Here is a 27,938-nt window from a genome sequence, read left to right on the forward strand (position 1 = left end):
TCTGTGAATTTTTATAAAAATATTTTTTTAGAGACCCAAATGTTAGCGTATTTTAAAAAAAATATTTTTGCACAGACACAAATATCCGTTGATTTTTTAAAAAATATTTTTTCAAAGATCCAAATATCTGTGGATTTTTAAAAAATATTTTACAAGGATCCAAATATGTGTGTATTTAAAAAAAACAAAATTATTTGAGTACCCATTTATGCGTGGAGTTTTAATAAAATATTTTTCTGAGAACCCAATATTTAAATATTTTTTTTCAGTAACCAAGGATAAAAAAATCTTTAATTTTTAAAAACAAATATTTTTTCAAGGGTCGATGAGGTATGACATTAAATAAAAAATATTTTTTTCGGGGACGAAAAAAGCTTCCATTTAAAAAAGTCCTAAAGTATCCTCTTAGGATGGAATTTTAAAGAATATTTTTCTTATTCCTTAAAAAACATAAAAACGCTGTTCTTTACTCTCTATCTCCCACTCTATTACTGTCTCTGTTCCACTCTCTCCTCTCCTTCATAATTATACCCCCTTTTGTGTGCTGAAATTTCGATATTCTCAAAACCCTAACTGGTCATCACACTACCCTAAACTACTTTTCTAACTTAAGGTCGATCCAATTTAATTCAAAACTTTTTTACCAAAAGGAAAATTGGATAAAATAAACCACTCATTTTCTTCATCACTGTACAAATACAAAAATATAAAAAAATATATGTATAGGTAAGTGTGTGTGTTTGTTTGTTTGTTTGATTTTTTCTTAGACAATTGTGGTCCGTTCCGCTGACGTTGTACACGTACTACTCCCACCAATACACACCAACTGACATTTAATGTCATCTTTGGGTAATTCTCAGGAAGATATTGTCTCATAATTCCCTGTTGTGCCCAAGAGAGTGCTGGTCGCCAGCAATGGCGATTGAGTTGTCGCTGTCGCCGAACCACCGAATGCCGAATGGGTGCGCGGTGATGTCAGTAGCGACTGTGTTGCACCAATTGTTATATTCCCCGAGGTCAGCGATGAGGTCAGCGCTGTGGGTATGGAATTTTGTTGCTGCCCATGATGATGTTGCTGTAGCTGACCATTGTGATGGGGATGGGGCAGGGTACTGCAATTGCCGGACTGTGATAGGGAAAGGCTGCCCACCAGACCACTGCTGCTGCTATTACCGCCAGCGGTGCCCGCACTGCTGTTCGTTTGCAGTGAACCATTCGATTGGCCACCCAGAAGTGGCATGGTACAGGTTGTTGTCGAGCCGTAGGGGGATGTGGGTGATGTGCGTGTCTCATAAGCTGGCAGATAGGAGCGTCCCGGTATGCGTGTATAAATATTAGGTGGTGTCCTGGTCGACAGTAGAGGTGGTGGGGCTGTGTAAACGGGCCTCTGGGTAGCCGGTGCCCGTTGTGGGGTGTTGTAAAGACTAAAGGCTGGATTTGTTGTCAACGATAGTTCGCCATACTGTAATGAGAATTAAGAGAGAAAGGGAAAAAGTGGAAATTAATTTAAATAGAATTCATTATAATTTGTTGTTTGATAAAAAAAATAGAAAGAAAAAGTTTTGAACAAAAAAGGGAAATAATATTGCCTAAAGGGTTAGCAAATGGGGAAATAAGAGAATATTGTCTATTAAAAAAAAAGGTTTATTTAAATTCAAATATATTAATAAATAACTCTGTTGTGGATCCGATCTAGCTCAGAGGTCTTCTATAGATTTCTGTAGTGTTAAGGGTTTTTTCTAAATCGGGAGTTTTTCTGAGTACAAAATGATTATCTGAACGATGCTCATGGACAATTTCAAGTTCTCATTGAAACCGAAATTACTCTAAGTAATTTATTATATCTGAAATATATATTGCTCTCCAACCATGGATAAATTCAGGATATTATTGGAAGCGAACATTCTCTAAGAAATTTATAATTTTTTGAAGTATAGATGGCGTTCCTAGTTTCAACCATTTGGTTCTCTCTAAAGATTTCTATAGGTTCTTCCCATGATTTTATTTCCATTTCTCTTTCAATATAACCCATTTGATAACCTTTTATATTATCTCTTTCACACACACTTGTTTTTCCGTCGTTTGTTTGCCAATTCGAAAATGGCTTATCAAGGGATAACGGCAATACAATAGCAAAAAATACAAAAAATAAAAAACAACTCCACGAGATGGACAACTTATTTCATTGTGGACACTAGAGGCCCAAAAGTATGCTAGAAAAAATATGTAATTAATTTCTCGTTTTTAATTGGAAAACTTTTATTAACAAACAAATGAAGTTAGCCGGAATCAATTATCACGTTGTTATGGGTACATGATTTTTTCTATAGAGTGAAGGATGGCAATAGTTCGCTAAAGTTTTTTACGCTGGAATTTGACTTAAGTGCAGAGGCAAATAATTGTGATGAAGAGCAAATAGAGAGAAAATATTTTTTTGTTAATTCGAAGGGGAAAGGGAAAATTGTTGTTGAAGTCCTCATAGATAAAATTAATTAAGTATAACATGGGCCAGATGCCATTAACTGGTATAAACAATAAACTTACAACATAGATGGGATTCCTCGAAAAAGACTATTTCATACTACGTTGTATAGGGCGCCATCTATATTTCATTTAAATATCTGCTATTCATTCATTCTTTATACCATTGATCATCAAAAAATTTGAATAAAAAATGTTTTTTAGGCCTTCAAACCTATCTTATCTGGGAGTTATATATCTAGAGTTATTATGGCGCCCAAGAGAAATGTATCGAGTGAAAAATAGATGGAGTTCTACATAACATATCATACGAGAATCTATCGTATATATCTTCTACTTTTAGGAAAATGATAAAAGCAATTCTGTTAAAGACCTCAGACTTACTATAATATAATGCCTCATAGCCATACTTGCGGCCAAAGATATGTACTATGAATGAGGAATCAACCTCAAATATAGATGGCATCCCGCTCTAAAAGGAACATATATCAGTCAGTCAAGGATTATATATCATCAGTTCTCAAAAAAAACTGTTGGCAGAACATGCTTTCTAATCCCTTATTTTCATTATTCACTAGAGTTATTTTGGCGCCCAAGAGAAATGTTTCAACTGAAAAATAGGTGGCATTCCATATACTCAACAATCTTTCGCATATATCTTCTACTTCTAGAAAAATAAAAAAAGAGAGTGTATGTTAAAGACCTCACACTTATCATCCCATAGCCATAATGGCGTCAGGTCTCAAAAAATTGTTGATAGAAAATGCTTTCTAAGCTTTTTATATTCATTATTGACTAGAGTTATTATATCGCACAAGAGAAATGTTCAACTGAAAATAGGTGGAGTTTCACATGATATATGATATAAGAATCTTTCCCATATATCTTCTACTACTAGTACATCTGGAAAAATGACTACAAATTCTGTTAAAGACTCCACACTTATAATTTCATAGCCATAATGACGCCCAACAGTATGCGCTATGAAAGAATGAGGAACTAATTTTAAATATAGATGGCATACCGCGCTAAAAATAGTATATATTTTAAACGAGACCTTTTAGCGTCGGTTCTCGAAAAATTTGTTGGCAGAAAATGATTTCTAATCCTTCATATTCATTATTTATTAGAGTTATAAGGGCGCCCGAGGGAAACGTTTCAATTGAAAATTAGGTGGCGTTCCATATAACATATGATACGAGAATCTCTCGTATACTTCTAGAAAAATGAGGTAGAAAATTCTGTTAAAGACCTTACAGTACTCAAAACAATTGTAGATATAGAATGTTTTTCAAGCCTTTATATTCATTATTAACTAGAGTTATTGTGGCGCCCAAGAGAAATGTTTCAACTGAAAAATAGGTGGCGTTTCACATAACATGTTGTACAAGGATATTTCCCATATATCTCCTACTTCTAGAAAAATGTGTACAAATTCTGTTAAAGACCTCTCACTTATTATTCCATAGCCATAATGCCGCCCAATGGTATGCACTATAAAAGAATGAGCAATTAACTTTAAATATAGATGGCATTCTGTGTCAAAAGGAGTACACACATATTTTAAACGTGACTTTCTATGCTAGAAAAAATTATACTTCTCTTAAAAAATCTTAGCTCCGAAAGCACCACGGGAGGACATAATCACATGGTCAATTTTTAAATAACCTTCAAACTTATTATGCTCAAGTAAATTGAAGTTTAGATGGCGTTCTTATAACATCGCGTACATAGATTTTGTATTTGTTTCGTTTTATCTTCAGAAAAATTGGCATTTCTTTTCTCCCACATCTGCTCTTATAGCATATCTGATGGTTTATTGCAGGATCTACTTTTCATTCGCTTAAAAAAATAAATACAAAAACTTTGGAACATAAATGACGAATACTCCCACTATCTCTTAACTTAGAAACTTTTCTTAAAGGATTTCGATCCATTAACGACGTTTTTTGAATATTTTGGGACCTTTTCGTATGTTTGCTGAGTTTTCAGACCGATCATTTTTTATTAGAACTAAGCATGAGACAAAGAAAGAAAAAACTAATATCTATTTTAAAATATAGATGGCGTTCCATGTGCAAATAGCAAAGTTAATGGAAGTATTCAGGATCTAATATTCACTCGCTCAGTTTTGAGACCTATTATCTGCTATATAAAGAATATTTAAATGGAAATGTAGATGGCGTTCTATTTCACAAAATTTTCAAACATTTTTTGTATGTTTCGTTGTATTTTTGATATAAATTTCTTTCTCAGATTTCCTCTTCATCTTTTTTTCCTAAAAGTAGGCACCAATAATGGAAGTATTCAGGATCTAATATTCATTCGCTAAGTTTTAGGACCTATGATCTGCTGTATAAAGAATATTTAAATGGAAATGTAGATGGCGTTCTATTTCACAAAATTTTCAAACATTTTTTGTATGTTTCGTTATATTTTTGATATAAATTTCTTTCAGAGATCCCCACTTTCTTTTTTTTCCTAAAACTAGGCACCAGAATCATATTTTTTTTAATATTCATTCGTTTAGTTTTGAGACTTTTTATATGCTATATAAAGAATATTTAAGGCGGAATATAGATGGCATTCCATTTCACCAAGTCTTCAAACATTTTTGTACATTTCGTTTTCTCCCTATCATAAACTTCTTTCACAGATCTCTTCTATTTTCTTCTAAAGGTAGGCACCAAAATTAAATTTTTTCCCCACTAAATTGAAATTGGTGATATTTTAAATGGTTCACAGATATGTTTCAGAAATGGTCACGTTCATAATATTTTTCTAGCGAGTTATCAAGTCACAAATAAAAAACCCGTACATTGCAATAGCTTGAAAATTGCAAAATAGAAGTGTATCTCTTCTCCATTTTCCCATGCATATAAAAAGGGAAGATTTGGAAGGCCCTGAAAACCAAACAAACACCATCTACACAATGGTTCCACACATATATCTCCATTTTATGATGTGTCAATTTATAACAAAAGGTATTTGTTGGCCATCAACACCAAGACCACATCCCGCCAACATGGTGGCTGATAGCTGCACACCACCACCACATAGAGGCAATTGAAGCATGGGCATAAAAAATCGAATATGCCAAAAACAAAAAAAATGTGTGTTCGAAAAAAATGGCAATCAATAAATTTTAAACTTTAAAAGGCATTTGTCGTGCACATACATGCCCAGCATCTATAACCTAGCTCAGGTGGTTTGGCACAAAGCAAAAAAAATAAAATAACAAGGAAGCGGAAGTCATGTAAAGCATGTTGAACTAGCAAGCCAGTAACAGTAACCCATAGCAGCAGTGGCGGCAGTGGCAGCATATTGATGGCAACCATAATTCTCGGCAACAAATTTGTTTGAGTGTCGGTGTGTCTATGTCAAAAGCTTTTTACAACATTTTGCATAAATTGTTTGCGGCCAAATGTTCATATCAAAGAGTCGTGGGACGGGGCAGCTTGGGGGGATGTATGGCAGTGAAAAATTGAACGATTTTCTGATGTCTTTCTCGCCACGCTATCCTTTTTTTCTCGTCGCTACCTTAAAATCTGCCATAAATATTTAAGTCACGTTTTGTATTAGACACATAAAATGATACCTGAATGGAGAAAGGATATGCTCAAAATAGGTGACAACGAACGGGGGAAAAATACGATTTTTTTTTTGGCACAAAAGGAAGGATATTATAATTTTGTGTTCGGGCAAAGCAGGAGAAATAGCTCCACAAAAATGTAGCAGAAATTGGAGAGAAGAAATCTTTCGGGTGAGGGTGGTTGGAAGATAAAATAACTTTAAAGTTATTGATGATTTGGGAAGTTTGAAAAAGGGGATAAATCAAAGTTGAAGGGCGATTCCGTTTAAGGATAATAGAGAATGTAAGGACGACTTATTCGTATCAAGGAAAATTAAATACCAAATATGAATAAATCACACATAGAGGGCTCTAAACATGAATACGTATGTATCTATGAAATATAAGTATCTATGAAAAAAATTGAAATATATTAGTGCATATCTTAAGGGGTAAGAATTAATAACTCTATAAGCCTCCTGTAGATATTAGTGGATATTTATAAGGTAAGCCGCACTGTGATACAAGTTATAATGGAATTGTAACGGGCATTAGGAGAGAGGACAAGCCCATAATTACTTTTGATAACCTACACAGAATCTCTTTCTTTACCACTCAAAGTTTTTCTGACTTCAGATGACCTGTAAGTTAGCAGATCTATGGGAGGTCTGGAGGAGAGATCTTTTATCAGCAGTGGATATGTCAAAAGCCTTCTGTCTTCAAAAGAAATGAAAAATTATCTTTTGTGTCCAAAAGGCCTGTCAAAGGTTTTCTGACTTCGGATGACCTGTAAATTACCTTCTCCTGTTCTGTCCAAAGTTTCCTGTTTTCGGAATAATTGTGAAAGGTCATAACTCTGCAGAAGACTCTTAATTGGACTTCTGTCTTCGACTAGTACTGGCATTTTCTTCAGAAAAAAGAGGATATATCTGTCTCTCGAGGACTTGTCAAGAGTCCTCTGTCTTTAGAAGACCTGTAAAACGGTAGATTGTCTTCAGGAGACCTGTTGAGGTTTTTTTCTTTAGATGACCAGCAAAGGACCTCCTCCTGTCCTGACCTGGTCCGAAGACCTCCCGAGGACTTGTCCAGAGTCCCCTGTCTTTAGAGGACCTGTAAAACGGTATATTGTCTTCAGGAGACCTGCTAAGGTTTTTTTTCTTAAGATGACCAGCAAATGGTCTCCTCCTGTCTTCACATGGTCCGAAGACATCTAATAGGACTTCTGTTTTTTGAAGACTTGTAAAAATCATTTTCTTCAGAATTCCTCTCAAATGCCTTTTGTCTTCAGGTGGCCCGTAAGAGATTCTCTGGCTTTAGAAAACCTGTAAAACCGCATTTTGTCTTCAGAAAACCTGCCAAAGGTCTTCAAAGACTTTGTAAAAATCATTTTCTTCAGAAATCCTCTCAAATGCTTTTTGTCTTCACGTGAGCCGTAAGAGAATCCCTGGCTTTAGAAAACCTCTAAAACCGTATTTTGTCTCCAGAAAAACTGTCAATGGTCTTTAGAAGACCTTTCAAAGTTTTGTGCATTTAGAAGATCTTTCGAATGATGTCCTTCTTTCCAAGACCTGTAAAATATTATTTTGTCTTCAGTAGATCTGCCAAAGGTCATTAGGTGACCTATCAAAGATGAGCCTTAAGAGATTCCCTGGTTTTAGAAAATCTGTAAAACTGTATTTTTTATCCAGGAAACTTGTCAAAAGTTTTCAGGAGACCTGTCGAAGGTTTTTTTTGCATTTAGATGATCTTTCAAATGATCTCCTCCTTTCCAAGACCTGTAAAATATTATTTTGTTTTCAGGAGACCTGTCAAAGGTCATCAGGTGACTTATTCAATATTTGTTTTTTCCCGTTAGATGACCCTTAAACTGCTTTCTCCTTTCCAAGGTCTTCTTGCTTTAGAGGTCCTGTAAATGGACATTTGTCTTTAGAAGACCTTTAAAAGCGCTGCAATCATTAGAAGACAAATATGGGGGCTATACGAAAATGTGGATCGACATGCCCATTTACGAACTTAACCTGCCTACTGTCAAAATACACATAAGTGCAAAATTTGAACCTTCTATTTCAATTCGTTAAAAATATAGCCGGATAGACAGACGGACATCGCTCAATCGTCTTACAATTTTACGCTGATCCAGAATATATATACGTTGTAGGGTGTATCCTGAATATTTCGAGGAGTTACAAACGGAATGGCAAAGCTAATATACCCTCGATAGAATGGTGAAGGGTATAAAGATAATTAAAAGTGCCTAAAAGTATGCAATAAAAATCCAATATATAAATGTGGAAAATATCACTTTACCGGTGCCTCTAATATGGTGAGCTTTCAAGATTTAACGACGGATGAGCCTTGATATAACTTCTATTGACCCAAGACTTCTCAAAGATCTTGTGATCTGCATAGAATCACATTCTGAGTCGATTTATGCATGTCCGTCCGTCCGTCTGTCCATGTATTTTTGTAAACAAAGTACAGCTCGCAATTATTGCCCTATCCAGATGAAATTTTGCACAAATCATTTGTTTGGCCCAAGGACGAACCCTATTGAAAATGGGGATAATCGGTCAAAATTTATATATAGCTCCCATATATATCTTTGTCCGATTTGCCGTTTATTGTGCATCAAACGCGTAATATCAGCCCGAATAGTATGGAATTTTGCACATACAACTAAATAAGGCCTGAAAATAAGTATGCCAAATTTGATCGAAATCGGTTCAGATATCGCTATAGCTTCCATATATATTGTTCATCCGATTTGTTATTTTTGTCCTCCGCAGCCGTAATATGCACTCTGCAGCAACAATATTTGGGAAAAATATCAAATACAGGCCAGAAATACATTTGCCAAATTTTATCGAGATCGGTTCAGATTTGAATATAGCTCCCATATATAACTTCGTCCGATTTATCTTACCAAACGTCTGATATTTGTCCAAATGGAATGGAATTAGGCATTTAGGACCGAATTTAGTATAGAAGCTAGTATATGAAATTTGGTGAAGATCGGTTCAGATATAGCTATAGCTCCCATATATACTGTTCATCCGATTCGTTATATTTGTTACCCACAGCCGTAATATACACTCCGTAACAACGATGTTCAGGGAAATATATCAATTACAGCTCAGAAATATCTTTGCCAAATTTTATGGAGATCGGTTCCGATTTGGATATAGCTATCATATATATCTTTATCCGATTTCGAATTAATTGTGCACCAAATGGGCAATACAAGTCCGAATTTAAAAGATACAAATGCTTCGGCATATTTAGTCCTTTGAATTTTAAATTTTAATTATAATCATAGGGTGTATGATTGAATTCTCCCATAAAATCTTGTAATTGTTATCTGGAGCTCTACAAAATTAGCAAAGTGGTGTAGGGTATCAGAAAATCGGCCCCGCCCGACTTTAAGACTTTCTTTACTGGTTCTAATTGAATTCCTGTACGAGGTCTTGTAGATAAAGAAGAACTTGGAAAGTTCTTCTGCGTGTGGTATAGTTTTATGAGTTCTCCGATTTGTAGCTACTGATTTTTAGCTACTCCAAACCCTTATGAATTTTTTATGCCACGATTTTTTTTAGAAATTTTCAATCTATAAAAGCCTTACATACAAAGAAGATCTTCATAAGTTGTTGTACCTACAAAACATTTCTATGAGATTTTCAAATTGCAGAAGACCTTTTTTTAAGATATTCTATATTTAGAAGGCTATAAATAATTTAATTTCTGTTGAATTCCCAAAAATAGTTACAATTTTCTCTGGCGTCACAATTTTTTACTCCCCAAAACCCTAGTCAAATGTCATTATCCTCAAGGGCCCCCCAATAAATCATATGCCACCTATTAGTAAACAAGAAATTATTGTTTGTTTGGTCAATATTTTCGTCCTATATGATAACAAATTATCACCGGCATGGCCTATTTTACTTGAATGCCTTCGAACGATAGGTCCTATTGCTGTTGGCAGATAAGTTCGATGGCCCACTGCGGCTGCGGCTAAACAAATATGACAATAATTTCATATACTATACGAGTACAATACACAGGCCATTCAATATTCTGATAAATGAGATAGCATAACATTAGGGTAATGGAAAATATTGCTTCGAACACACACACATGCAAGCCAACACGCTCGCTCCCGTACACAAGCTATCAATAAAGTATGGATGTGAGTGTGTGTGTGAGTTTTTGTTTATCTTTAAGATTTCAAGCACGCACTTCCGCTTTATGAAAATGTCTTACTGCCATATTTGCCATTGCTGTTGTTGTATGGTTGGTTGTTGTTGTTATGCTTCTTCTTCTTCTTCTTCTTTTTTATTTTCCCCTACTTATTTTTATTGTTTATTGATGTTATACGGGAAACATTAACTGTAAATGGCACTGCCATTACCACACAAACAACACATACTTTAAGGAGCCCGATTTTTTTTTCTTCTCCAAAGAAGAAAAAAGAAAAGGAAACTCAAGCACTTCAAAACAAACAATAGTCCCCCCCCCCCCCCCCTAATCTCCCCTCCCTGCAGCACAACGAATGAATGAATGGTTTTCAAGATATGAAGGTAAATAACCTCAGCAACAACAACAACAATAACTAGGAAAATAAATATCCTAGTAAACAATAGTAAATTGATACTTTTACTGGAGGTAAGTGAAAGGACAATGAGAAACTTCAAAAGAAGTTGTGCGGTGACTCGTGTTCATTAAAGAAACAAGGACATAATAAATGAAATTGATGTATTTGTGTCGAAAAAAAAAACCAAGAGGCGTAAGCGACACTAAATTGGGAGGAGGTTTCGGAATTTAGTTGGTTATTGGTCATGCCTGGGATACATTTATAAGTTTGGTGTGGATGGGAAACGGAAATACTGGCAATGTGGCAACCATTTGTGTGAATGTCAAAACAAGATGATCATTATAAGAGAAAAATTGGAAAATGGAAGGAAACGGAAAAAAAAAATTTACGAAGTCAAGGAAATGATATATGTCCAAGGGTAAATGATAGGTAATTATTGCCTTTCCAACACTGAGAAGCCAAGTGGATTTGAGTAATGATACCTTTTGTTGGCTTAAAATTAATAAAAAAATTCAACAGCTAAAATACGCCCCAAAGTATGCTTTAAATTCTAGTCATATCATGATTTTTACAAGGAATATTTATACCCTACACCACAAGGTGGTCAGGGTATTATGTCTTTGCGCATTTGTTTGTAACAGGCAGAAGGAAATGAGATAGACCCATAGTTCCTTTTGATGATCTGCATAGAATCACATTCTGAGTCGATTTATGCATGTCCGTCCGTCCGTCTGTCCATGTATTTTTGTAAACAAAGTACAGGTCGCATTTATTGCCCGATCCAGATGAAATTTTGCACAGATCATTTGTTTGGCCCAAGGACGAACCCTATTGAAATTGGAAATAATCGGTCAAAATTTAGATATAGCTCCCATATATATCTTCGTCCGATTTGTCTTTTATTGTGCACCAAACGTGCAATATCAGCCCGAATTGTATGGAATTTTGCATACGCACCCAAATTAGGTCTGAAAATATTTATGCCAAATTTGATCGAAATCGGTTTAGATATAGGTATAGCTCCCATATATATTGTTCATCCCATTTGTTATTTTTGTCCACCGCCGCCGTAATATGCACTCTGCAACAACAATATTTGGGGAAATATATCAAATGCAGCTCAAAAATACATTTGGTAAATTTTTTCGAGATCGGTTCAGATTTGGATATAGCTCCCATACATAACTTCGTCCGATTTACCTTTTATTGTGCACCAAACGTCTAATATTTGTCCAAATGGGATGGAATTTGGCACTTACGACCGAATTGGGTCTAGAAGCTAGTATGTCAAATTTGGTGAAGATCGGATAAGATATAGCTATAGCTCCCATATATACTGTTCATCCGATGTGTCATATTTGTTACCCACAGCCGTAATATTCACTCCGTAACAACGATATTCAGGGAAATATATCAAATACAGCTCAAAAATATCCTTGCCAAATTTTATCGAGATCGGTTCAGATTTGGATATAGCTCCCATATATATCTTTATCCGATTTCAAATTAATTGTACACCAAATGGGCAATACAATTCCGAATTTAAAAGATACAAATGCTTCGGCATATTAAGTCCGTTGAACTTTAAGTTATAATTATAATCATAGCGTGTATGATTGAATTCTCCCATAAAAACTTTTATTGTTATGTGAAGCTCTACTAAATTAGCAAAGTGGTGTAGGGTATCATAAAGTCGGCCCCGCCCGATTTTAAGACTTTCTTTACTGTTTTTTTTTATCAATTTTTAAAACAAAAAACATTTTGAAAATCTCGTTTTCTTTCAGTTCCATATCATCTTTAAGTTAAACACATATTCTGTAAATAACCTCCTTTTCATAGCAAAAAAAATTGGTCCCAAAATTTCATTTCCATGTATTTTTAATTTATCGCAGACTGTCTCAAGAGAGATTTGCCAAGAAAGCTTTAAAGTTAAAATTGAAAACTTTGTAGACATCGTTGTTCTCTGCCGGTTGATTGGCTGCAAAATTAAGGCCATCTAAGAGTTGAGCTACCCACAAACATTTCTGTTTTTATTTGACATCAACTTAATGCACTCAACTCGAAAACTCCCCGAGGGTAAGTAACCGATGAAATCAACAAAGAGCTTTAATGAAATCATTTGTTTTTTTTTTTTTTTTCGATGTAAACCAACATTTCGAAAAGTTCATAGAAAAGTTCTAAAATTTTGTTGATGATGTTGAAAGTCAACAGAAAGCGGATTTATGTGAAAGAAAAATAAGAAGAAACCCGAAAAATTAAAAAGAAAATATAAACAAAATAAAAAAATAAAAATGCACTGGATTAAAGGGCACATGTGGGCGTATGATTGTTTTATTATATTATTTCGTTAATCATACGTTACATGGGACCAATAATTAATATTAGGTATACGCAACCAGGGTCAAACTGTATTAATACAAGAGTAAAGTAATTGACTGACTGACTAAACAATTAATCAACGCCCAGAAGAAACGGCTGAAGCTAGAATCTTGAAAATTGTGAAAAAAATGGGTACAAGGTGGTCCCAGCTTTATCGAGGGGTTCAAATAAACCTGGGTTCTAAGAAATTCGTAATAGAACGGTACGAAAAGTATCAAAGAACATAAATATGGGTCCCTTCTTATTTTGAGGAAGCATTAGAGCCAGAACTCTTTAATTTGGAAATTCGCATTATAAGTGTACGAAGAGTACTAAAATGTACTAAATTTGTTATACTTTCGGTAAGAGCTAAAAAGTTGCAATTCGCAATGGGAATCAAGGCTGAGGAGTAGAGTCGATATAAGAAGATAGTTTTGGTAGTGTGTACTCATGTACATGAAAGGTGCTGAACAGTACTAAATTTAATACAACTTGAAATTGGAAGAACGGATGGAGCTGAAATCCTAAAATTGGGAGTTAATATTTCTGGCGGAGTGTAGGATTGGGATATGGAGGAAGTTTTCGAAATGTGTACTTAAATTGACTAAATTTGGTACCATTTCGTACCATTAGAGGTAAAAAGTTTAAATTGGGAATGGGAATAAAAATTTACAAGTACACTCTATATAAGGAGTTATTTTTGGAAGTGTGTACTCATGTATACGAAAAGTCCTAAGCAGTACTAAATTTAGTACAATTCAAATCTGGAGGAGCTGAAATCCTAAAATTAAAAGTTAGCATTACTGGCGGAGAGTGGGATTGGGATATGGGGGAAGTTTTCGAAATTTGTACTTATGTGCACCAAAGGTACTAAGTGGTACTAAATTCGGTACAATTTCGATTTGCTGGAAAACCGATAGAGCTGGAATTCTGAAATTTAAAAATAAAATAACTATTGCATTCTACGATTGAGGAATGTAGGTAGGTGTGGAAATTCGAACGCATATGTATTAAATGGTACTAAATTTGGTACAATTTAATTTTTTGGGAGAACCAATGGAATTGGAATATTGAAATATGGATACAAGATTTCAAGTTTTGTAACACTGAAATATTAAGGTAGTTTTGGAAATTCGTACTTATATTCACTAAATGGTACTAAATTTGGTACAATTTAAATTTTTGGGAGAAACAATAGAGTTGGAATCCTGAATTATGGAAATAAGATTACTATTGTATTGTAGGACTAAGGAATGTAGGTAGTTTTGGAAATTCGTACCTATGGGTACTAAGTGGTACTAAATTTGGTACAATTTAAATTTTTGGGAGAACCAATAGAGTTGGAATCCTGAAATTTAAAAATAAGAGTTTTGTTGAACTTTGTGATTTAGGCAGTCATGAAAATTTGTACTTTAGTGTACTATATGGTACTAAAGATGGTACAATTTGGAATTTGGGCGAACCAACAGGAGTAGAATCCTAAAATTTGGAATTTGGATTACTTTGGGAGTGTGAGATTGGGGTATGTAGGGAGATTTGGAAATTCGTACTTATGTGTCCTAAAGGGAACTAAATTTCGAACAAATTAGAATTGTGATGAACCAATGGAGCTGGAGTCCTCAGATCTAATATTGAGGTCATGGTTGGTATCTGGAATTGAGATAAGGAGGTGGATTTGGAAATTTGTACTATAATTTTTCGAAAAGTACTAAATGGTACGAAATTTGGAAATTGGTGAGCGAATGGGATTGAAATCCTTAAATTTAATATTGAGTTCTTTGAAATCGCGATATGTATGTAGTTGTGAATGTGTGTACAATAATTGTACAAAAAGTACTAAATTGTTCTGAAGTTGGTTCTAGATGCAACCCTATCCCCAAGATACCTTAAATTTAATATTGAGGTCAATGCTGGTGTATGTGGTTAAGATATGGAGGGGGTTATGTGGACTATAATTGTTCGAAAAGTACTAAATGGTTGGGTATTGGTTGAAGGGATAGCCCTGGAATCCTTAAATTTGATATTGAGGTCTCTGTTGGTATGTTGGATTGAGATAAGAAGTTGGTTTTTGAAATGGGTGCCATTTTTGTACAAAAAGTACTGAGTGGTACTAAATTGGATACTGTGTGAAGGCATAGAGCTGGAATCTCAAAATTTGATACAAAGTTCTCTGTTGGTATCTGGAATTTAGATATGGAGGTAGTTTTGGATATGTGTACTATAATTGTACAAAAAGTACTATATAGTACTAAATTTGGTAATGTGTGAAGGAATAGAGCTGAAATCCAGAGGAATTATATTTAGGTCTATGTTGGTGTCTGCTGTTAAGATGGTAGTGGAAATGTGTACCATAATTGCACGAAAAGTACTAAATAGTACTAAATTTGGTATTGTGTGAAGTAATAGATCTTAAATCCTCAAATTTGATATTCAGGTCTCTGTTGGCATCTGGAATTGAGACATGGAAATCATTTTGAAAATGTGTACTATAATTGTACAAAAAGTACTAAGTGGTACTAAATTTGATATTGGGTGAAGGGTAAGAGCTGAAATCCTGAAATTTGATATTGAGGTCTTTGTCGGTATCTGGAATTGAAAAATGGACGTGGTTTTGGAAGTATGTAGAAAAAGTACTAAATAGAACTAAATTTGATATTGGGCGAAGGGATGGACCTGGAGTCCTGAAATTGTATAATTAAGACACTGTTAGTATCTGACATAGATACGTGGAGATTGGTTTCAAATGCGTACTATAATTGTACTAAATGGTACTAAATTTTGTATTTGCTAAGGTCATATAGCTGGAATCTTGAAATGTGATATGGATATCACTGTAGGAATCATCAGTTTCGGATAAGCGTAATATAATTGTACTAAATGGTAATGGAGGAAATTATAAAACTGGAATCCTGATGTTTGAGGTGGCTGTTGGTTTCTAGGGCTTACATGTGGAGACCTTGACATAATTTTGGACAGAAAAAAAATATTAGTAACTTTGGAATAAAAATGTATGTAATTTGAAGCCATTCTCTTGGCTCATTTTACCCTTGAAAGCCTAAACTTTGATAGACTGAGAGAGAACTGAATACGGTAAAAAGGGCAACCATCTTGGGAGATTATATTGTGAATTCTAACTGTATTAAGCTTGAATCTCCCTTAGTAGCCCATATGGGAAATTAAGATGCCATTTCTACAATTTTATGTTGGGCGCCATATTAAAGGATTAGAATAATGTTTCTTTCTTCAGAAAACCTTTACAAGTTCTACTCATGCAACTCAAATCTTTTCAAGAATTCCTAAAGTAGTTTTTATGCCTAGCTTTATTAAAAAAGAACTGCCTCTGATATGCATGCTTGCCCTTTTATTAACCTGATTGAATGGCAAATCACCTCCGCCTATTGGGCATCTCCACAAAGCTAATATTTTACAATGCAAATATTCTCAAAGCTGGACAAAGAATGAACAACATCAATGGAAAAACTGGGAGTTACATTCCAGTCCTCAAATAAAATTGACATGTTTTTGTTGTCCTCTACGCCATATTTTTTAGCTATGAGATTTGCAGGCACAACAATTTTTATACAGATTTTCAAACTGAACAAAAAACAAACAATTATTCCCAGTGGTGGCAGCAGAAATGCAAAATAACTTTTTTGCCACCCCTTGCAGAAACCCCTTAAACAAAAATAAACTCAGCAAAATTTTCAACTCACCTGCTTGCCAAAGGTGGGCGACAGCGAGGGCGGCGGTGGCGATGCGGCATTCATTCTCGACGTTGGCGTATAAATGATGCGCTGTGATTCCATATTCAGGCGATCGAATGCCTTCTCCTCCAAATGGAATTCATCTTCGCTATTGGTCTCCTGCGGTATCACATCGGGATTTTTATCTTCCAAACTGGAATGGCTGCCCATGTTGCGTGACAACGGCTCGGCGCTGCCTTTGTCGGCTTCCGTTGTTGTTGTATCGCCGCTGGGGCCACGGCGATTGTGCTTTGTGCGAAACTTCATGAAAATCACAATACAAATGGCAACGAGGAACAGTGTTGCTATGACACCAACTAGGGCACCCAGTAATGGGGTTAGTTGGACCAGAACTGCAGTGGAGGATGCTGTTTGTGTTTTTTGTTGGCGTTTCGATTCAATGCAGTAAAGGTGTGTTGTGTGAAACCGTGGCATAGGGGGTTAAATACCAAGTTTTTTATTTGTTGATGAATTTTTTTTTGTGAAAGTAAAAGTAGAGAGAATTGAAGAAAAATAAATAAATATTAATTGTGAGCAAATGGGGAAAAATATCAATTGTATATATTAGTTGAAAATTTGTATTATTTATATTATTTTAAAGGGTGCTGGGGTGGTATGAGTTCTATTAGCAATTATACGCCCAATGAGCACTTCAACTCAAGAAGAAAATATTTTTCTCGAGCAAATATGTTTTACATTGTCTGCAAGCGTATGAGTAAAAAATCATCATACGACACCATGGCCCATGATTTAAAAATCTATTTAAAAACTTCGTATGATTGGTATAAGTGATTTATTACTCATACGTAAGTTTTTTACTCATACGGAGTAAGTTTGGCTGGACCGAACCTTATATGTCTTTCAAAAGTTGGAAGAAATTTACAATTAAAAAAAAATCCGTGGAAAAAATTTCATAGAAACACCGAATAGGGAGTTACCGTTCTATGGGAAGACTTGAACCTGCATAGACAATTTTCTGTCACAGGCAGTATTATTTATTAGGAACTTCAAATACGAAATTTTAAACAATTCCGGTGAAAAATGTCGTCTAAAATTATCAAAATACCGAAAATAGGGAGCTATTGTTATTTGAGAGTTATACGAAGACCTGGAGCTATATATGCAATTTTCTGTCACAGGCTGTAGTACCCATTAAGAACTTCAAGCACGAAAATTTAAACAGTTCCGGTGAAAAATGTCGCTGAAATCATCAAAATACCGAATATGGGGAGGTACAGTTATATGTGGGCCATACGAAGACGTTGACCTGCATGCAAAATTTTTTGTCACAAGCTATAGCAGCCATTAGGAACTTCAAATACGACATTTGAAATAATTGCGGGGAACAATTATCTTTGAAATGATCAAAATACCGACAATAGAGAGCTACTGTTATATGGGAGCTAAACGAAGACCTGGAACAATTCGGGTGAAAAATGTCACCTAAAATTATAAAAATACCAAAAATATGGAGGTACAGTGATATGGGGCCTATAGGAAGACTTTTGGCTGCAAAGGCAATTTTCTGTCACAAATAGGAGTACCCTTTATGAACATCAAATATGAAATTTGAAATAATTCCGGTGGTTAATGTCGCTAAAATCTTCAAAATAGCAAATATAGGGAGCTAACGTTATCTCGGCTCTATATGAAGACGTGGACCTGTGTGAGTAACGTTCGGTCACAGGCTGCAGTACCCATTACGAACTTTCAATACGAAATATGAAATAATTCTGGCGAAAAATGTCACCTAAAATTATCAAAATATCGAAAATAGGGATTTACTGTGATATGGAGGCTATACGAAGTTGTGGACCTGCATACGCAATTTTCGGATAGACTTTAGTACCCATTATGAACATCAAATATGAATTTTGAAACATTTCTGGTGAAAAATGTCGCTAAGATCATGAAAATACCGAATATCTGGAGGTACACGTATATGGGGGCTATACGAAGACGTGAACCTGTATAGAAAATTTTTGGGAATAAGATGTGGTACCCATTAGGAACATTAAGTTCCAAATTTGTAACTTCTCCGGTGAAAAGTTTGACACAAATCATCAAAATATCGAATATCCGGATGTATACTTATATGGGGGCTATACCTGGGCCTATATAGCCCATTTTCAATTTCAAAAGTTCTGCGGACCTAACACACATCTGAGCATACATTATGAACATCAAATATGAATTTTGAAACAATTCTGGTGAAAATGTCGCTAAGATCTTTAAAATACCGAATATCTGGAGGTACACTTATATGGGGGCTATACGAAGATATAGGTACAGGAAATTTTTGGGAATAAGATATGGTACCCATTAGGAACTTTAAGTTCCAAATTTGATCATCAAAATACCGAATGTCTGGAGGAACAGGTATATGGAGGCCAAAGGGTGGACCTATATAGCTCATTTTCAATTTCAAAAGTTCTGCGGACCTAACACACATCTGAGTTAAATTTTATTAAGCTACTTCAATTTATTCGGAAGCTAGATCGATTTCCAAAGACGGACAGACATCGCTAAATCAACTTTGTGGGGTCTAAAATTTATATTTCGAGATGTTACAAATGGAATGACAAACTCAATATACCCTCCATACTATGAACATATTTTCACCCTACAAATCTGTATTCCAATGTTCTTGGAGCGTCTAATTGTTATCAACACTCATACCACCCTCAGAACCCTTTACATTTATGTTAATCATACGCAAACTCTATTTTTTCAATTCTCTAATTTAAAAATAAAATAAACCGCAAAATCCATTCCACAAACCTATCGTTTAAAGATTTTTTAAAATATTTGTATATTAGACCTGGCAAAATGGTTTATGTACTTTTAAAGGCAATGTAAATAAGTGTTTTCCCCGAAAAATAGTTTTTTCTTAGGTTTCAGGGTCCATAGGTCGTATAATTGTTAATATCACTCATACACCCCAAGGGCCCCCTATATTAATATAAATCATACGCAGCAGGTATTTTCTCAATTTCAAAAAAATCCCCAAAATGCTTTCCACATACCTATCATTTAAAGATTTTTTTTTTTAAATATTTGATGACGGGTCATGGTTCAAAGGTTTAAATACTTTTAAAGGCAATATAAAAAAAATCCCTGACAAAAAATTGTTTTGTTCTTGAGTATCAGTGTTCATAGGGTGTATACGAAACCTTCTAAATTAATATGAATCATACGCTACTTCTTATTTTCCCAATTTCCTCATTTAATCCCAAGAAAAAAATTCCCAAAATACTTTCGAAATCTTTGTTTATGAACTTTGATGCCATATAATTGATATAATAATTTTATAACAGCTAAGTTATAAAAACATAAATTCCCCAGGAAAATCCCCTTCTTCTTCAATTTAAATGCTTATAAGGCGTATAATTGTTAATATCACTCATACCACCCCAAGGACCCTTCTTAATTAATATAAATCATACACAGTATATAATTTTTTATATTTTCTTATTTAATCCCAAAGCTATCCCTAAAATCCTTCGCACTTACCAGTTCTCAGCAGCGGTGCCGACAATGTCCTTCCTCTCAAACGATATGACACTTTACTTGGTCCCTGGGCATTGACGGCTGTTATGCGCAACACAAACACTGAATCGCTGGGCAAACGTTTGACCGTGAATTCGGGATTACGAAATGAGGTGTTATATAAAATCTGGCGATTCAGCTCATCATAGACCTGGACATGGAAATGCTGGGGTATGCCACCATCATAGCCGGGTATACATTGTATTTGCATGGAATTGGCGGTGAAATTATAGGCGGAGCAATTTTTCACGGGTTCGGGGAGATCTAGAAAGAAATATAAAAAATATTTTAATTTTTTTAATTTGAATTAAGAATTAAGTTATATATTCCTTATTATCCAATTTCCCCAACCTTTCCATTAATTAAGACACAAGAAAACATATTTAATTTCAATTATTAACACATACCCGCACGCACCCAGACTCAGCAAAAGCAATTATACAATTACCTTGGGCCCAGGGGCCTATAGGTGTTAAGTATGTGCCGGTATGCAAACCTCACACACATATGCCACCCATTCCTCCATGCCAACATACCAACCATGTTGTTTATGTGACCAGGAGAGGGAGTAGGTTTGAGTGTGTATATGTGTATGTTCATTAGAACTAGCTTCATTGGTGTAGAAAATTGAAAGAAACTCTGGCACTCCAAACACTTGTATGTTAATGTTAAAGCCATGAACTCATGGCAGTTTTTTTCCTTCTTCTTCTGGGTGCAAACAATATTGGCGTTATATAGCCACCACCTTCAACTTCACACCCTCCCCTCATAAATGAGTTGCCACATGAATGTAGAAACACTTATAGTTTTTTTTCGCTTGCCTTCTCCAATGCTAGTTTGGTAAGGCGGCATTCACACATACTCACATGTATGCGATTCAACACTTAACTTTTGTGTTGAGCTATGTTTTTTCTTTCTGCATACGGGTGTGTGTATACACGTATGTGTAAGTGTGTGTGTGTGTGCATACATGCAATTCAATTTCAGAATATAACACTTTATGCTTTTGTAGGCAAAAGAATATTAAGTGTCTACACTCAGGAAAGTATGTTCATTATATATGTAGATGGGTGTGTGAGTGTGTGTGTGTGTGAATGAGGAAAGAATTGAAAAAATAACTCTCAAGAAGGAAAACGCCACGAAACACACACACACACACTCATAGTTGTAGCCAGACATATTATATTTATATGAGTGTAACCACTCATTTCGCCATGCCTATATTGAAATTTTCTATAAACACAAAAATATTAAAGTGGTTCATTAAGGAATACTCATTAATGTGAAGGCCTAAATGGTTGAGGAGATATGTGTTTTTTTTTTGCTACAATTTGATTGGGGGTGAGAGGGGAGGGAGGGGCAATTGAAACCACAGAAAAAAAGATATACGTGATATCAGGTGGCGTATGAGTTATACTAATGGGGAGGAGAGGGAGTGGCGTATACATATCGAAAACAAGTATACGCACTGGCATGGTAAAAAAATGAGGGAGAAATGCAGAAAATTGGGAAAATCTTGATTCTCTTCTCAAGGACCGACATACCCATAAGACTGGATTATTAAAGAAAAATTTTAGATGGATCAACGCGTTTTTATTGGTGAATTTTTAAAAATAGGAATGCTTTTCAAGGAGGGGGCAATAATCCCGGTGACAAGTAATCGTGAATTTTAAGTGAATTTTTTTTTAAGGGCCGATAACATGGATTTGTTTATTGTAAATTCTTTCATTAACCATAAGACCAATTAAAGTGGATTTTTGTAATAATATTTTTGCATGGACCTATAAAGAAATAATCTAAGATTTTTTTCAAGGACCTATAGATCATAATTCAAGGATTTTTTATAGATTTTTTCAAGAACCTATAGAGCAATAAGAAATTTTTTTTCAAGGATCTATACAGAAATAAACTTGAATTTTTTAAGATTTTTTTCAAGGGCCCATACAGCAATAATGTAAGATCTTTTATTAATTTTTTTCAAGGACCTACAGAGCAATGATCAAGGATTTTTTCAAGGATCTATATGGCAATAAATATGGATTTTAAGAATTTCTTTTCAAAGACCTATAGACCAATAATCAAGAATTTTATATAGATTTTTTAAGTACATATAGGGCAATAATCAAGGATTCCTCAAGGATTTTTATACAAGGACCTATAGGACAATAAACGTGGATTTTTTAAGGAAATTTTTTCAAGGACCTATAGAGCAATAGTCAAGAATTTTTTAAACATTTTTTTCAAGGACCTATAAGGCAATAAACTTGGATTTTTTAAGATTTTTTTTTCAAGGGCCAACAGACTACCATATGTGTACTTTTTAAAGAATTCTCACGGACCTTATAATACAGAATTTTTTTAATATATTTTTCAAGGACCAAACGGATTTTTTTAAGAAATTTTTTAGACCCCCAAGAACTACAAAATGTGGTACAATAATCCAGATTTTTTTAAAAATAAGGGTTTCAAGGACCATGCGCTTAAAAATCAAGGATTTTTTATCAGATTTTTTCAGACACCAAAGGACTACAAAATGTGGATTTTTTATTGAATGTTTTCAAGGACCAAACAACCAATAGGCAAGGATTTTTTAAATATTTTTCTTTTCTAAAGCAATTTTAAAGACAATTTTTCAAAGAACAAGAGACCAGCAAATTTGTTTAAACAATAAAGGAAATTTTTTTAGGAATATTTTTCAAGGGCCATCGCACCAATAAACGTGGATTTTTTTAAGAAATACTTTTCAAGGACCAAAGAACCACCAGATATGGATTCTTTAAGAATGTTTTGCGAGGACTAATAGACCAATAATCCAGGATTTTTTTAGAGAATATTTTTTTAAGAACAAAAATACCAATAATCAAGGATTTTTTTTAAGAATATATTTTGAGGACCAAAGGCCTAATAAATGTGGACTTTTAAAATAATACTTTTTAAAGATTATTAATAATAATAATAATACTTATTAAAGATACCAAATATGGTTTTTTAATGAATATTTTTCAAGGCCTAAGAGACCAATAATCATGAATTTTTAAAAGAATATTTTTCAAGGTCTAACAGACCAACAACAGAGCAATAAACGCAGATTTTTTTGAAGATTAATTTTCAGGAACCGAATGTCCAATAAAGAATGAAGGATCTGAAGACCAGTTTTTAAAGAATATTTTTCAAGGATCTGAAGACCAATAAACGTGGATTTTTAAAAAAATATTTTTTCAAGGATCTGAAGACTTATAAACGTGGATTTTTAAAGAATATTTTTTCAAGGATCTGAAGACTTATAAACGTGGATTTTTAAAGAATATTTTTTCAAGGATCTGAAGACTTATAAACGTGGATTTTTAAAGAATATTTTTTCAAGGATCTGAAGACTTATAAACGTGGATTTTTAAAGAATATTTTTTCAACGATCTGAAGACTTATAAACGTGGATTTTTAAAGAATATTTTTTCAAGGATCTGAAGACTTATAAACGTGGATTTTTAAAGAATATTTTTTCAACGATCTGAAGACTTATAAACGTGGATTTTTAAAGAATATTTTTTCAACGATCTGAAGACTTATAAACGTGGATTTTTAAAGAATATTTTTTCAAGGATCTGAAGACTTATAAACGTGGATTTTTAAAGAATATTTTTTCAAGGATCTGAAGACTTATAAACCTGGATTTTTAAAGAATATTTTTTCAAGGATCTGAAGACTTATAAACGTGGATTTTTAAAGAATATTTTTTCAAGGATCTTAAGGCTTATAAACGTGGATTTTTAAAGAATATTTTTTCAAGGATCTGAAGACTTATAAACGTGGATTTTTAAAGAATATTTTTTCAAGGATCTGAAGACTTATAAACCTGGATTTTTAAAGAATATTTTTTCAAGGATCTGAAGACTTATAAACGTGGATTTTTAAAGAATATTTTTTCAAGGATCTGAAGACTTATAAACGTGGATTTTTAAAGAATATTTTTTCAACGATCTGAAGACTTATAAACGTGGATTTTTAAAGAATATTTTTTCAACGATCTGAAGACTTATAAACGTGGATTTTTAAAGAATATTTTTTCAACGATCTGAAGACTTATAAACGTGGATTTTTAAAGAATATTTTTTCAAGGATCTGAAGACTTATAAACGTGGATTTTTAAAGAATATTTTTTCAAGGATCTGAAGACTTATAAACCTGGATTTTTAAAGAATATTTTTTCAAGGATCTGAAGACTTATAAACGTGGATTTTTAAAGAATATTTTTTCAAGGATCTTAAGGCTTATAAACGTGGATTTTTAAAGAATATTTTTTCAAGGATCTGAAGACTTATAAACGTGGATTTTTAAAGAATATTTTTTCAAGGATCTGAAGACTTATAAACGTGGATTTTTAAAGAATATTTTTTCAAGTATCTGAAGACTTATAAACGTGGATTTTTAAAGAATATTTTTTCAACGATCTGAAGACTTATAAACGTGGATTTTAAAAGAATATTTTTTCAAGTATCTGAAGACTTATAAACGTGGATTTTTAAAGAATATTTTTTCAACGATCTGAAGACTTATAAACGTGGATTTTTAAAGAATATTTTTTCAACGATCTGAAGACTTATAAACGTGGATTTTTAAAGAATATTTTTTCAAGGATCTGAAATGTAAAAAACGTGGATTTTTAAAGAATATTTTTTCAAGGATCTGAAGTCGAAAAAAACGTGGATTTTTAAAGAATATTTTTTCAAGGATCTGAAGTCGAAAAAAACGTGGATTTTTAAAGAATATTTTTTCAAGGATCTTAAGGCTTATAAACGTGGATTTTTAAAGAATATTTTTTCAAGGATCTGAAGACTTATAAACGTGGATTTTTAAAGAATATTTTTTCAAGGATCTGAAGACTTATAAACGTGGATTTTTAAAGAATATTTTTTCAAGTATCTGAAGACTTATAAACGTGGATTTTTAAAGAATATTTTTTCAACGATCTGAAGACTTATAAACGTGGATTTTAAAAGAATATTTTTTCAAGTATCTGAAGACTTATAAACGTGGATTTTTAAAGAATATTTTTTCAACGATCTGAAGACTTATAAACGTGGATTTTTAAAGAATATTTTTTCAAGTATCTGAAGACTTATAAACGTGGATTTTTAAAGAATATTTTTTCAACGATCTGAAAACTTATAAACGTGGATTTTTAAAGAATATTTTTTCAAGGATCTGAAATGTAAAAAACGTGGATTTTTAAAGAATATTTTTTCAAGGATCTGAAGTCGAAAAAAACGTGGATTTTTAAAGAATATTTTTTCAAGGATCTGAAGTCGAAAAAAACGTGGATTTTTAAAGAATATTTTTTCAAGGATCTGAAGTCGAAAAAAACGTGGATTTTTAAAGAATATTTTTTCAAGGATCTGAAGTCGAAAAAAACGTGGATTTTTAAAGAATATTTTTTCAAGGATCTGAAGTCGAAAAAAACGTGGATTTTTAAAGAATATTTTTTCAAGGATCTGAAGTCGAAAAAAACGTAGATTTTTAAAGAATATTTTTTCAAGGATCTGAAGTCGAAAAAAACGTGGATTTTTACAGAATATTTTTTTATATGTTTTCAAGGATCTGAAGACTAAAAAGAATATTCTTCTACGACCACCAAAAATTAGTTTTTTTTAGTATATCTTTTAAGGACCAAGAGATCAATAATATAGGATTTGTTTAAGAATATTTTTCAAGGACCGAGGACCACCAAAAATGATTTTTTATAGAATATATTTCAAGGACCAACAGTCCAATAATAAAAAAACGTGGATATTTTTCAAGGACAAATAGACCACCCACAGACCAATAAACGTGGATTTTTTAATATTTTTTAAGGTCTACTTAAACATGAAAAATAAGGATAGATTTTTATATACCAAAATATATGTCATTTTTCTATATAACATATTAAAGATACAAGTTTCTTTTGTTCAGAGACTCAAAGTAGAATTTGATTTCGAATATTTCTTCCTTTGACATTTTCTCCAAAAATGAATTTTTAAAGAGACTTTGACTGGAAAATAGATGCGCCTTTAACTTGTGTTGAATTTTTTATATTCCGAGTGTAATTTTCTTAAAAACTGTTATTTTCATTTCACCTTCAACATTTATATCTTCCATGTGATCCTGTCGCATTAGCTGACCGTATTTGTAACAAGCTAACAAACATTTGCACACAATCGTATGTATGTATATATGTTTGTGTACACCCAGATAAGCAAAACATGTAATCCAACAAAGAGGTACCACTCTTTCCAACCTCTTTGCTCCTCTTTGTTTTATTGTCTTTTTAGGGTCAACAATATGCTCAAAGCCATAAATGTTATACAAGTGAGGTTATAATAGACAAATAGTTAGGTTTTTTTTGTTTAGAGGGAGTAATTTCGTAAGGGAGCGAGATAGAGAGAAAGGGAGAAAGAGCCCACAATATTGTTACTCATGGTCTTAAGTCGAGGAATTGTATAACCAGGAAAAAACCTCGTTACAATAGCTAAGTAGAAGTATTAACAAACTGTGTGGAGGTGGATAACACTAAGCCATGGTAAGGTAGCGTTACCCACACACATCCAGCTTAAAATTTAAGGGTTATGCTGGTTTGCTGTCTCTATGGAGAAATGTAAATAATACGAGGGATTCATAATAAAACCTAGAATCAAGTGGGTATTTATTAAATCTGCACGGTGGGGCGTATGATGATTGGTGGTTATTTATACGCAACCATGGATAATGAATAAATATAACTCTGATGATAATTTTATCGGAATCTACAGCAAATTAAAATTAGATCAGAATGAGCCTGTCGTTCCCAGGAAAATCTAAAATTTGTAGAGAAAGAGTTTCAACGTGGATTTGCTTTCAGGCTTTAGGAAGTTTTAGATCTTGCATTAGTAAAAATATTGGAAGAAGCGAAATTTAAGGAGAATCAGATGCATATTTCGCTTTTTTTTATTAGAGTCATAAATATTCAAAATTTCCACCCGTTGTGGGAAAGGTACCAGAAGGTGTGATCCCGTATATCCCATCTTCACATCCAATATTTGCTTGATAAAAATATTGGGATGTGTTGAGTTTGAAAATAATCGGATGCTCGTTTCGCGTTTTATGAGCTTTATGGTTATTCAAAATTCTAACCCGTTGTGGGGGAGGTACCAGAAATAGTGGATCGATATCTACTATTTTCACAACAGAGCTTGTGTTAACAAAAATACTGGGTTGAGTGAAATTTTAGGAAAATCGGATGCGTACTTGGCGTTTTATGAGAGTTATTTCTATTCAAAATTTTGACCGGTTGTGGGGGAGGTACCCGACGGAATGGTCCGATCCCAACGCTCTTTATAACAAATCCTGTGTTGCTAGAAATATTGCGATGTGCCAAGTCTGAATGAAATCGGATATTAATTTCAATTTTTATGAGCTTCATGGATATTCAGATTTTCGACCCTTTGTGGGGAAGGTACCAGAAGAAGTGGACCGATACATTAAATCTTTACACCAGAACTTGTGTTGATGAAAATACTGGGATGTGTGAAATTTTAGGATAATCGATTGCTAATTTCACATTTTATGAAAGTTATATATTTTCAAAATTTCGACCCGTTGTGGGGGAAGTACCAAAAGGAATGGTCCCATCCCT

At 33.7% G+C, this 27,938-nt stretch overlaps 1 protein-coding gene across 1 annotated transcript in view; it reads right to left on the reverse strand.

Moving 5' to 3' along the window:
* Nucleotides 1–325: 325 nt before the first annotated feature.
* The window catches only part of LOC101888476 (uncharacterized), a 186,998-nt gene continuing 159,385 nt past the window's right edge, over nt 326–27,938 (reverse strand). Inside the window, exons 11-13 of the mRNA XM_059126116.1 lie at nt 20,255–20,554; nt 16,712–17,109; nt 326–1,462 (exon numbers count right to left, since the gene is read on the reverse strand). Coding sequence (XP_058982099.1) covers nt 857–1,462; nt 16,712–17,109; nt 20,255–20,554 — 1,304 coding nt within the window. The 3' untranslated portion in view covers nt 326–856. The remainder of the gene's footprint in view (nt 1,463–16,711; nt 17,110–20,254; nt 20,555–27,938) is intronic.

The sequence above is a fragment of the Musca domestica genome, unplaced genomic scaffold (assembly GCF_030504385.1).
Source record: "Musca domestica strain aabys unplaced genomic scaffold, Musca_domestica.polishedcontigs.V.1.1 37, whole genome shotgun sequence".
Classification (NCBI taxonomy): Eukaryota; Metazoa; Arthropoda; class Insecta; order Diptera; family Muscidae; genus Musca; species Musca domestica.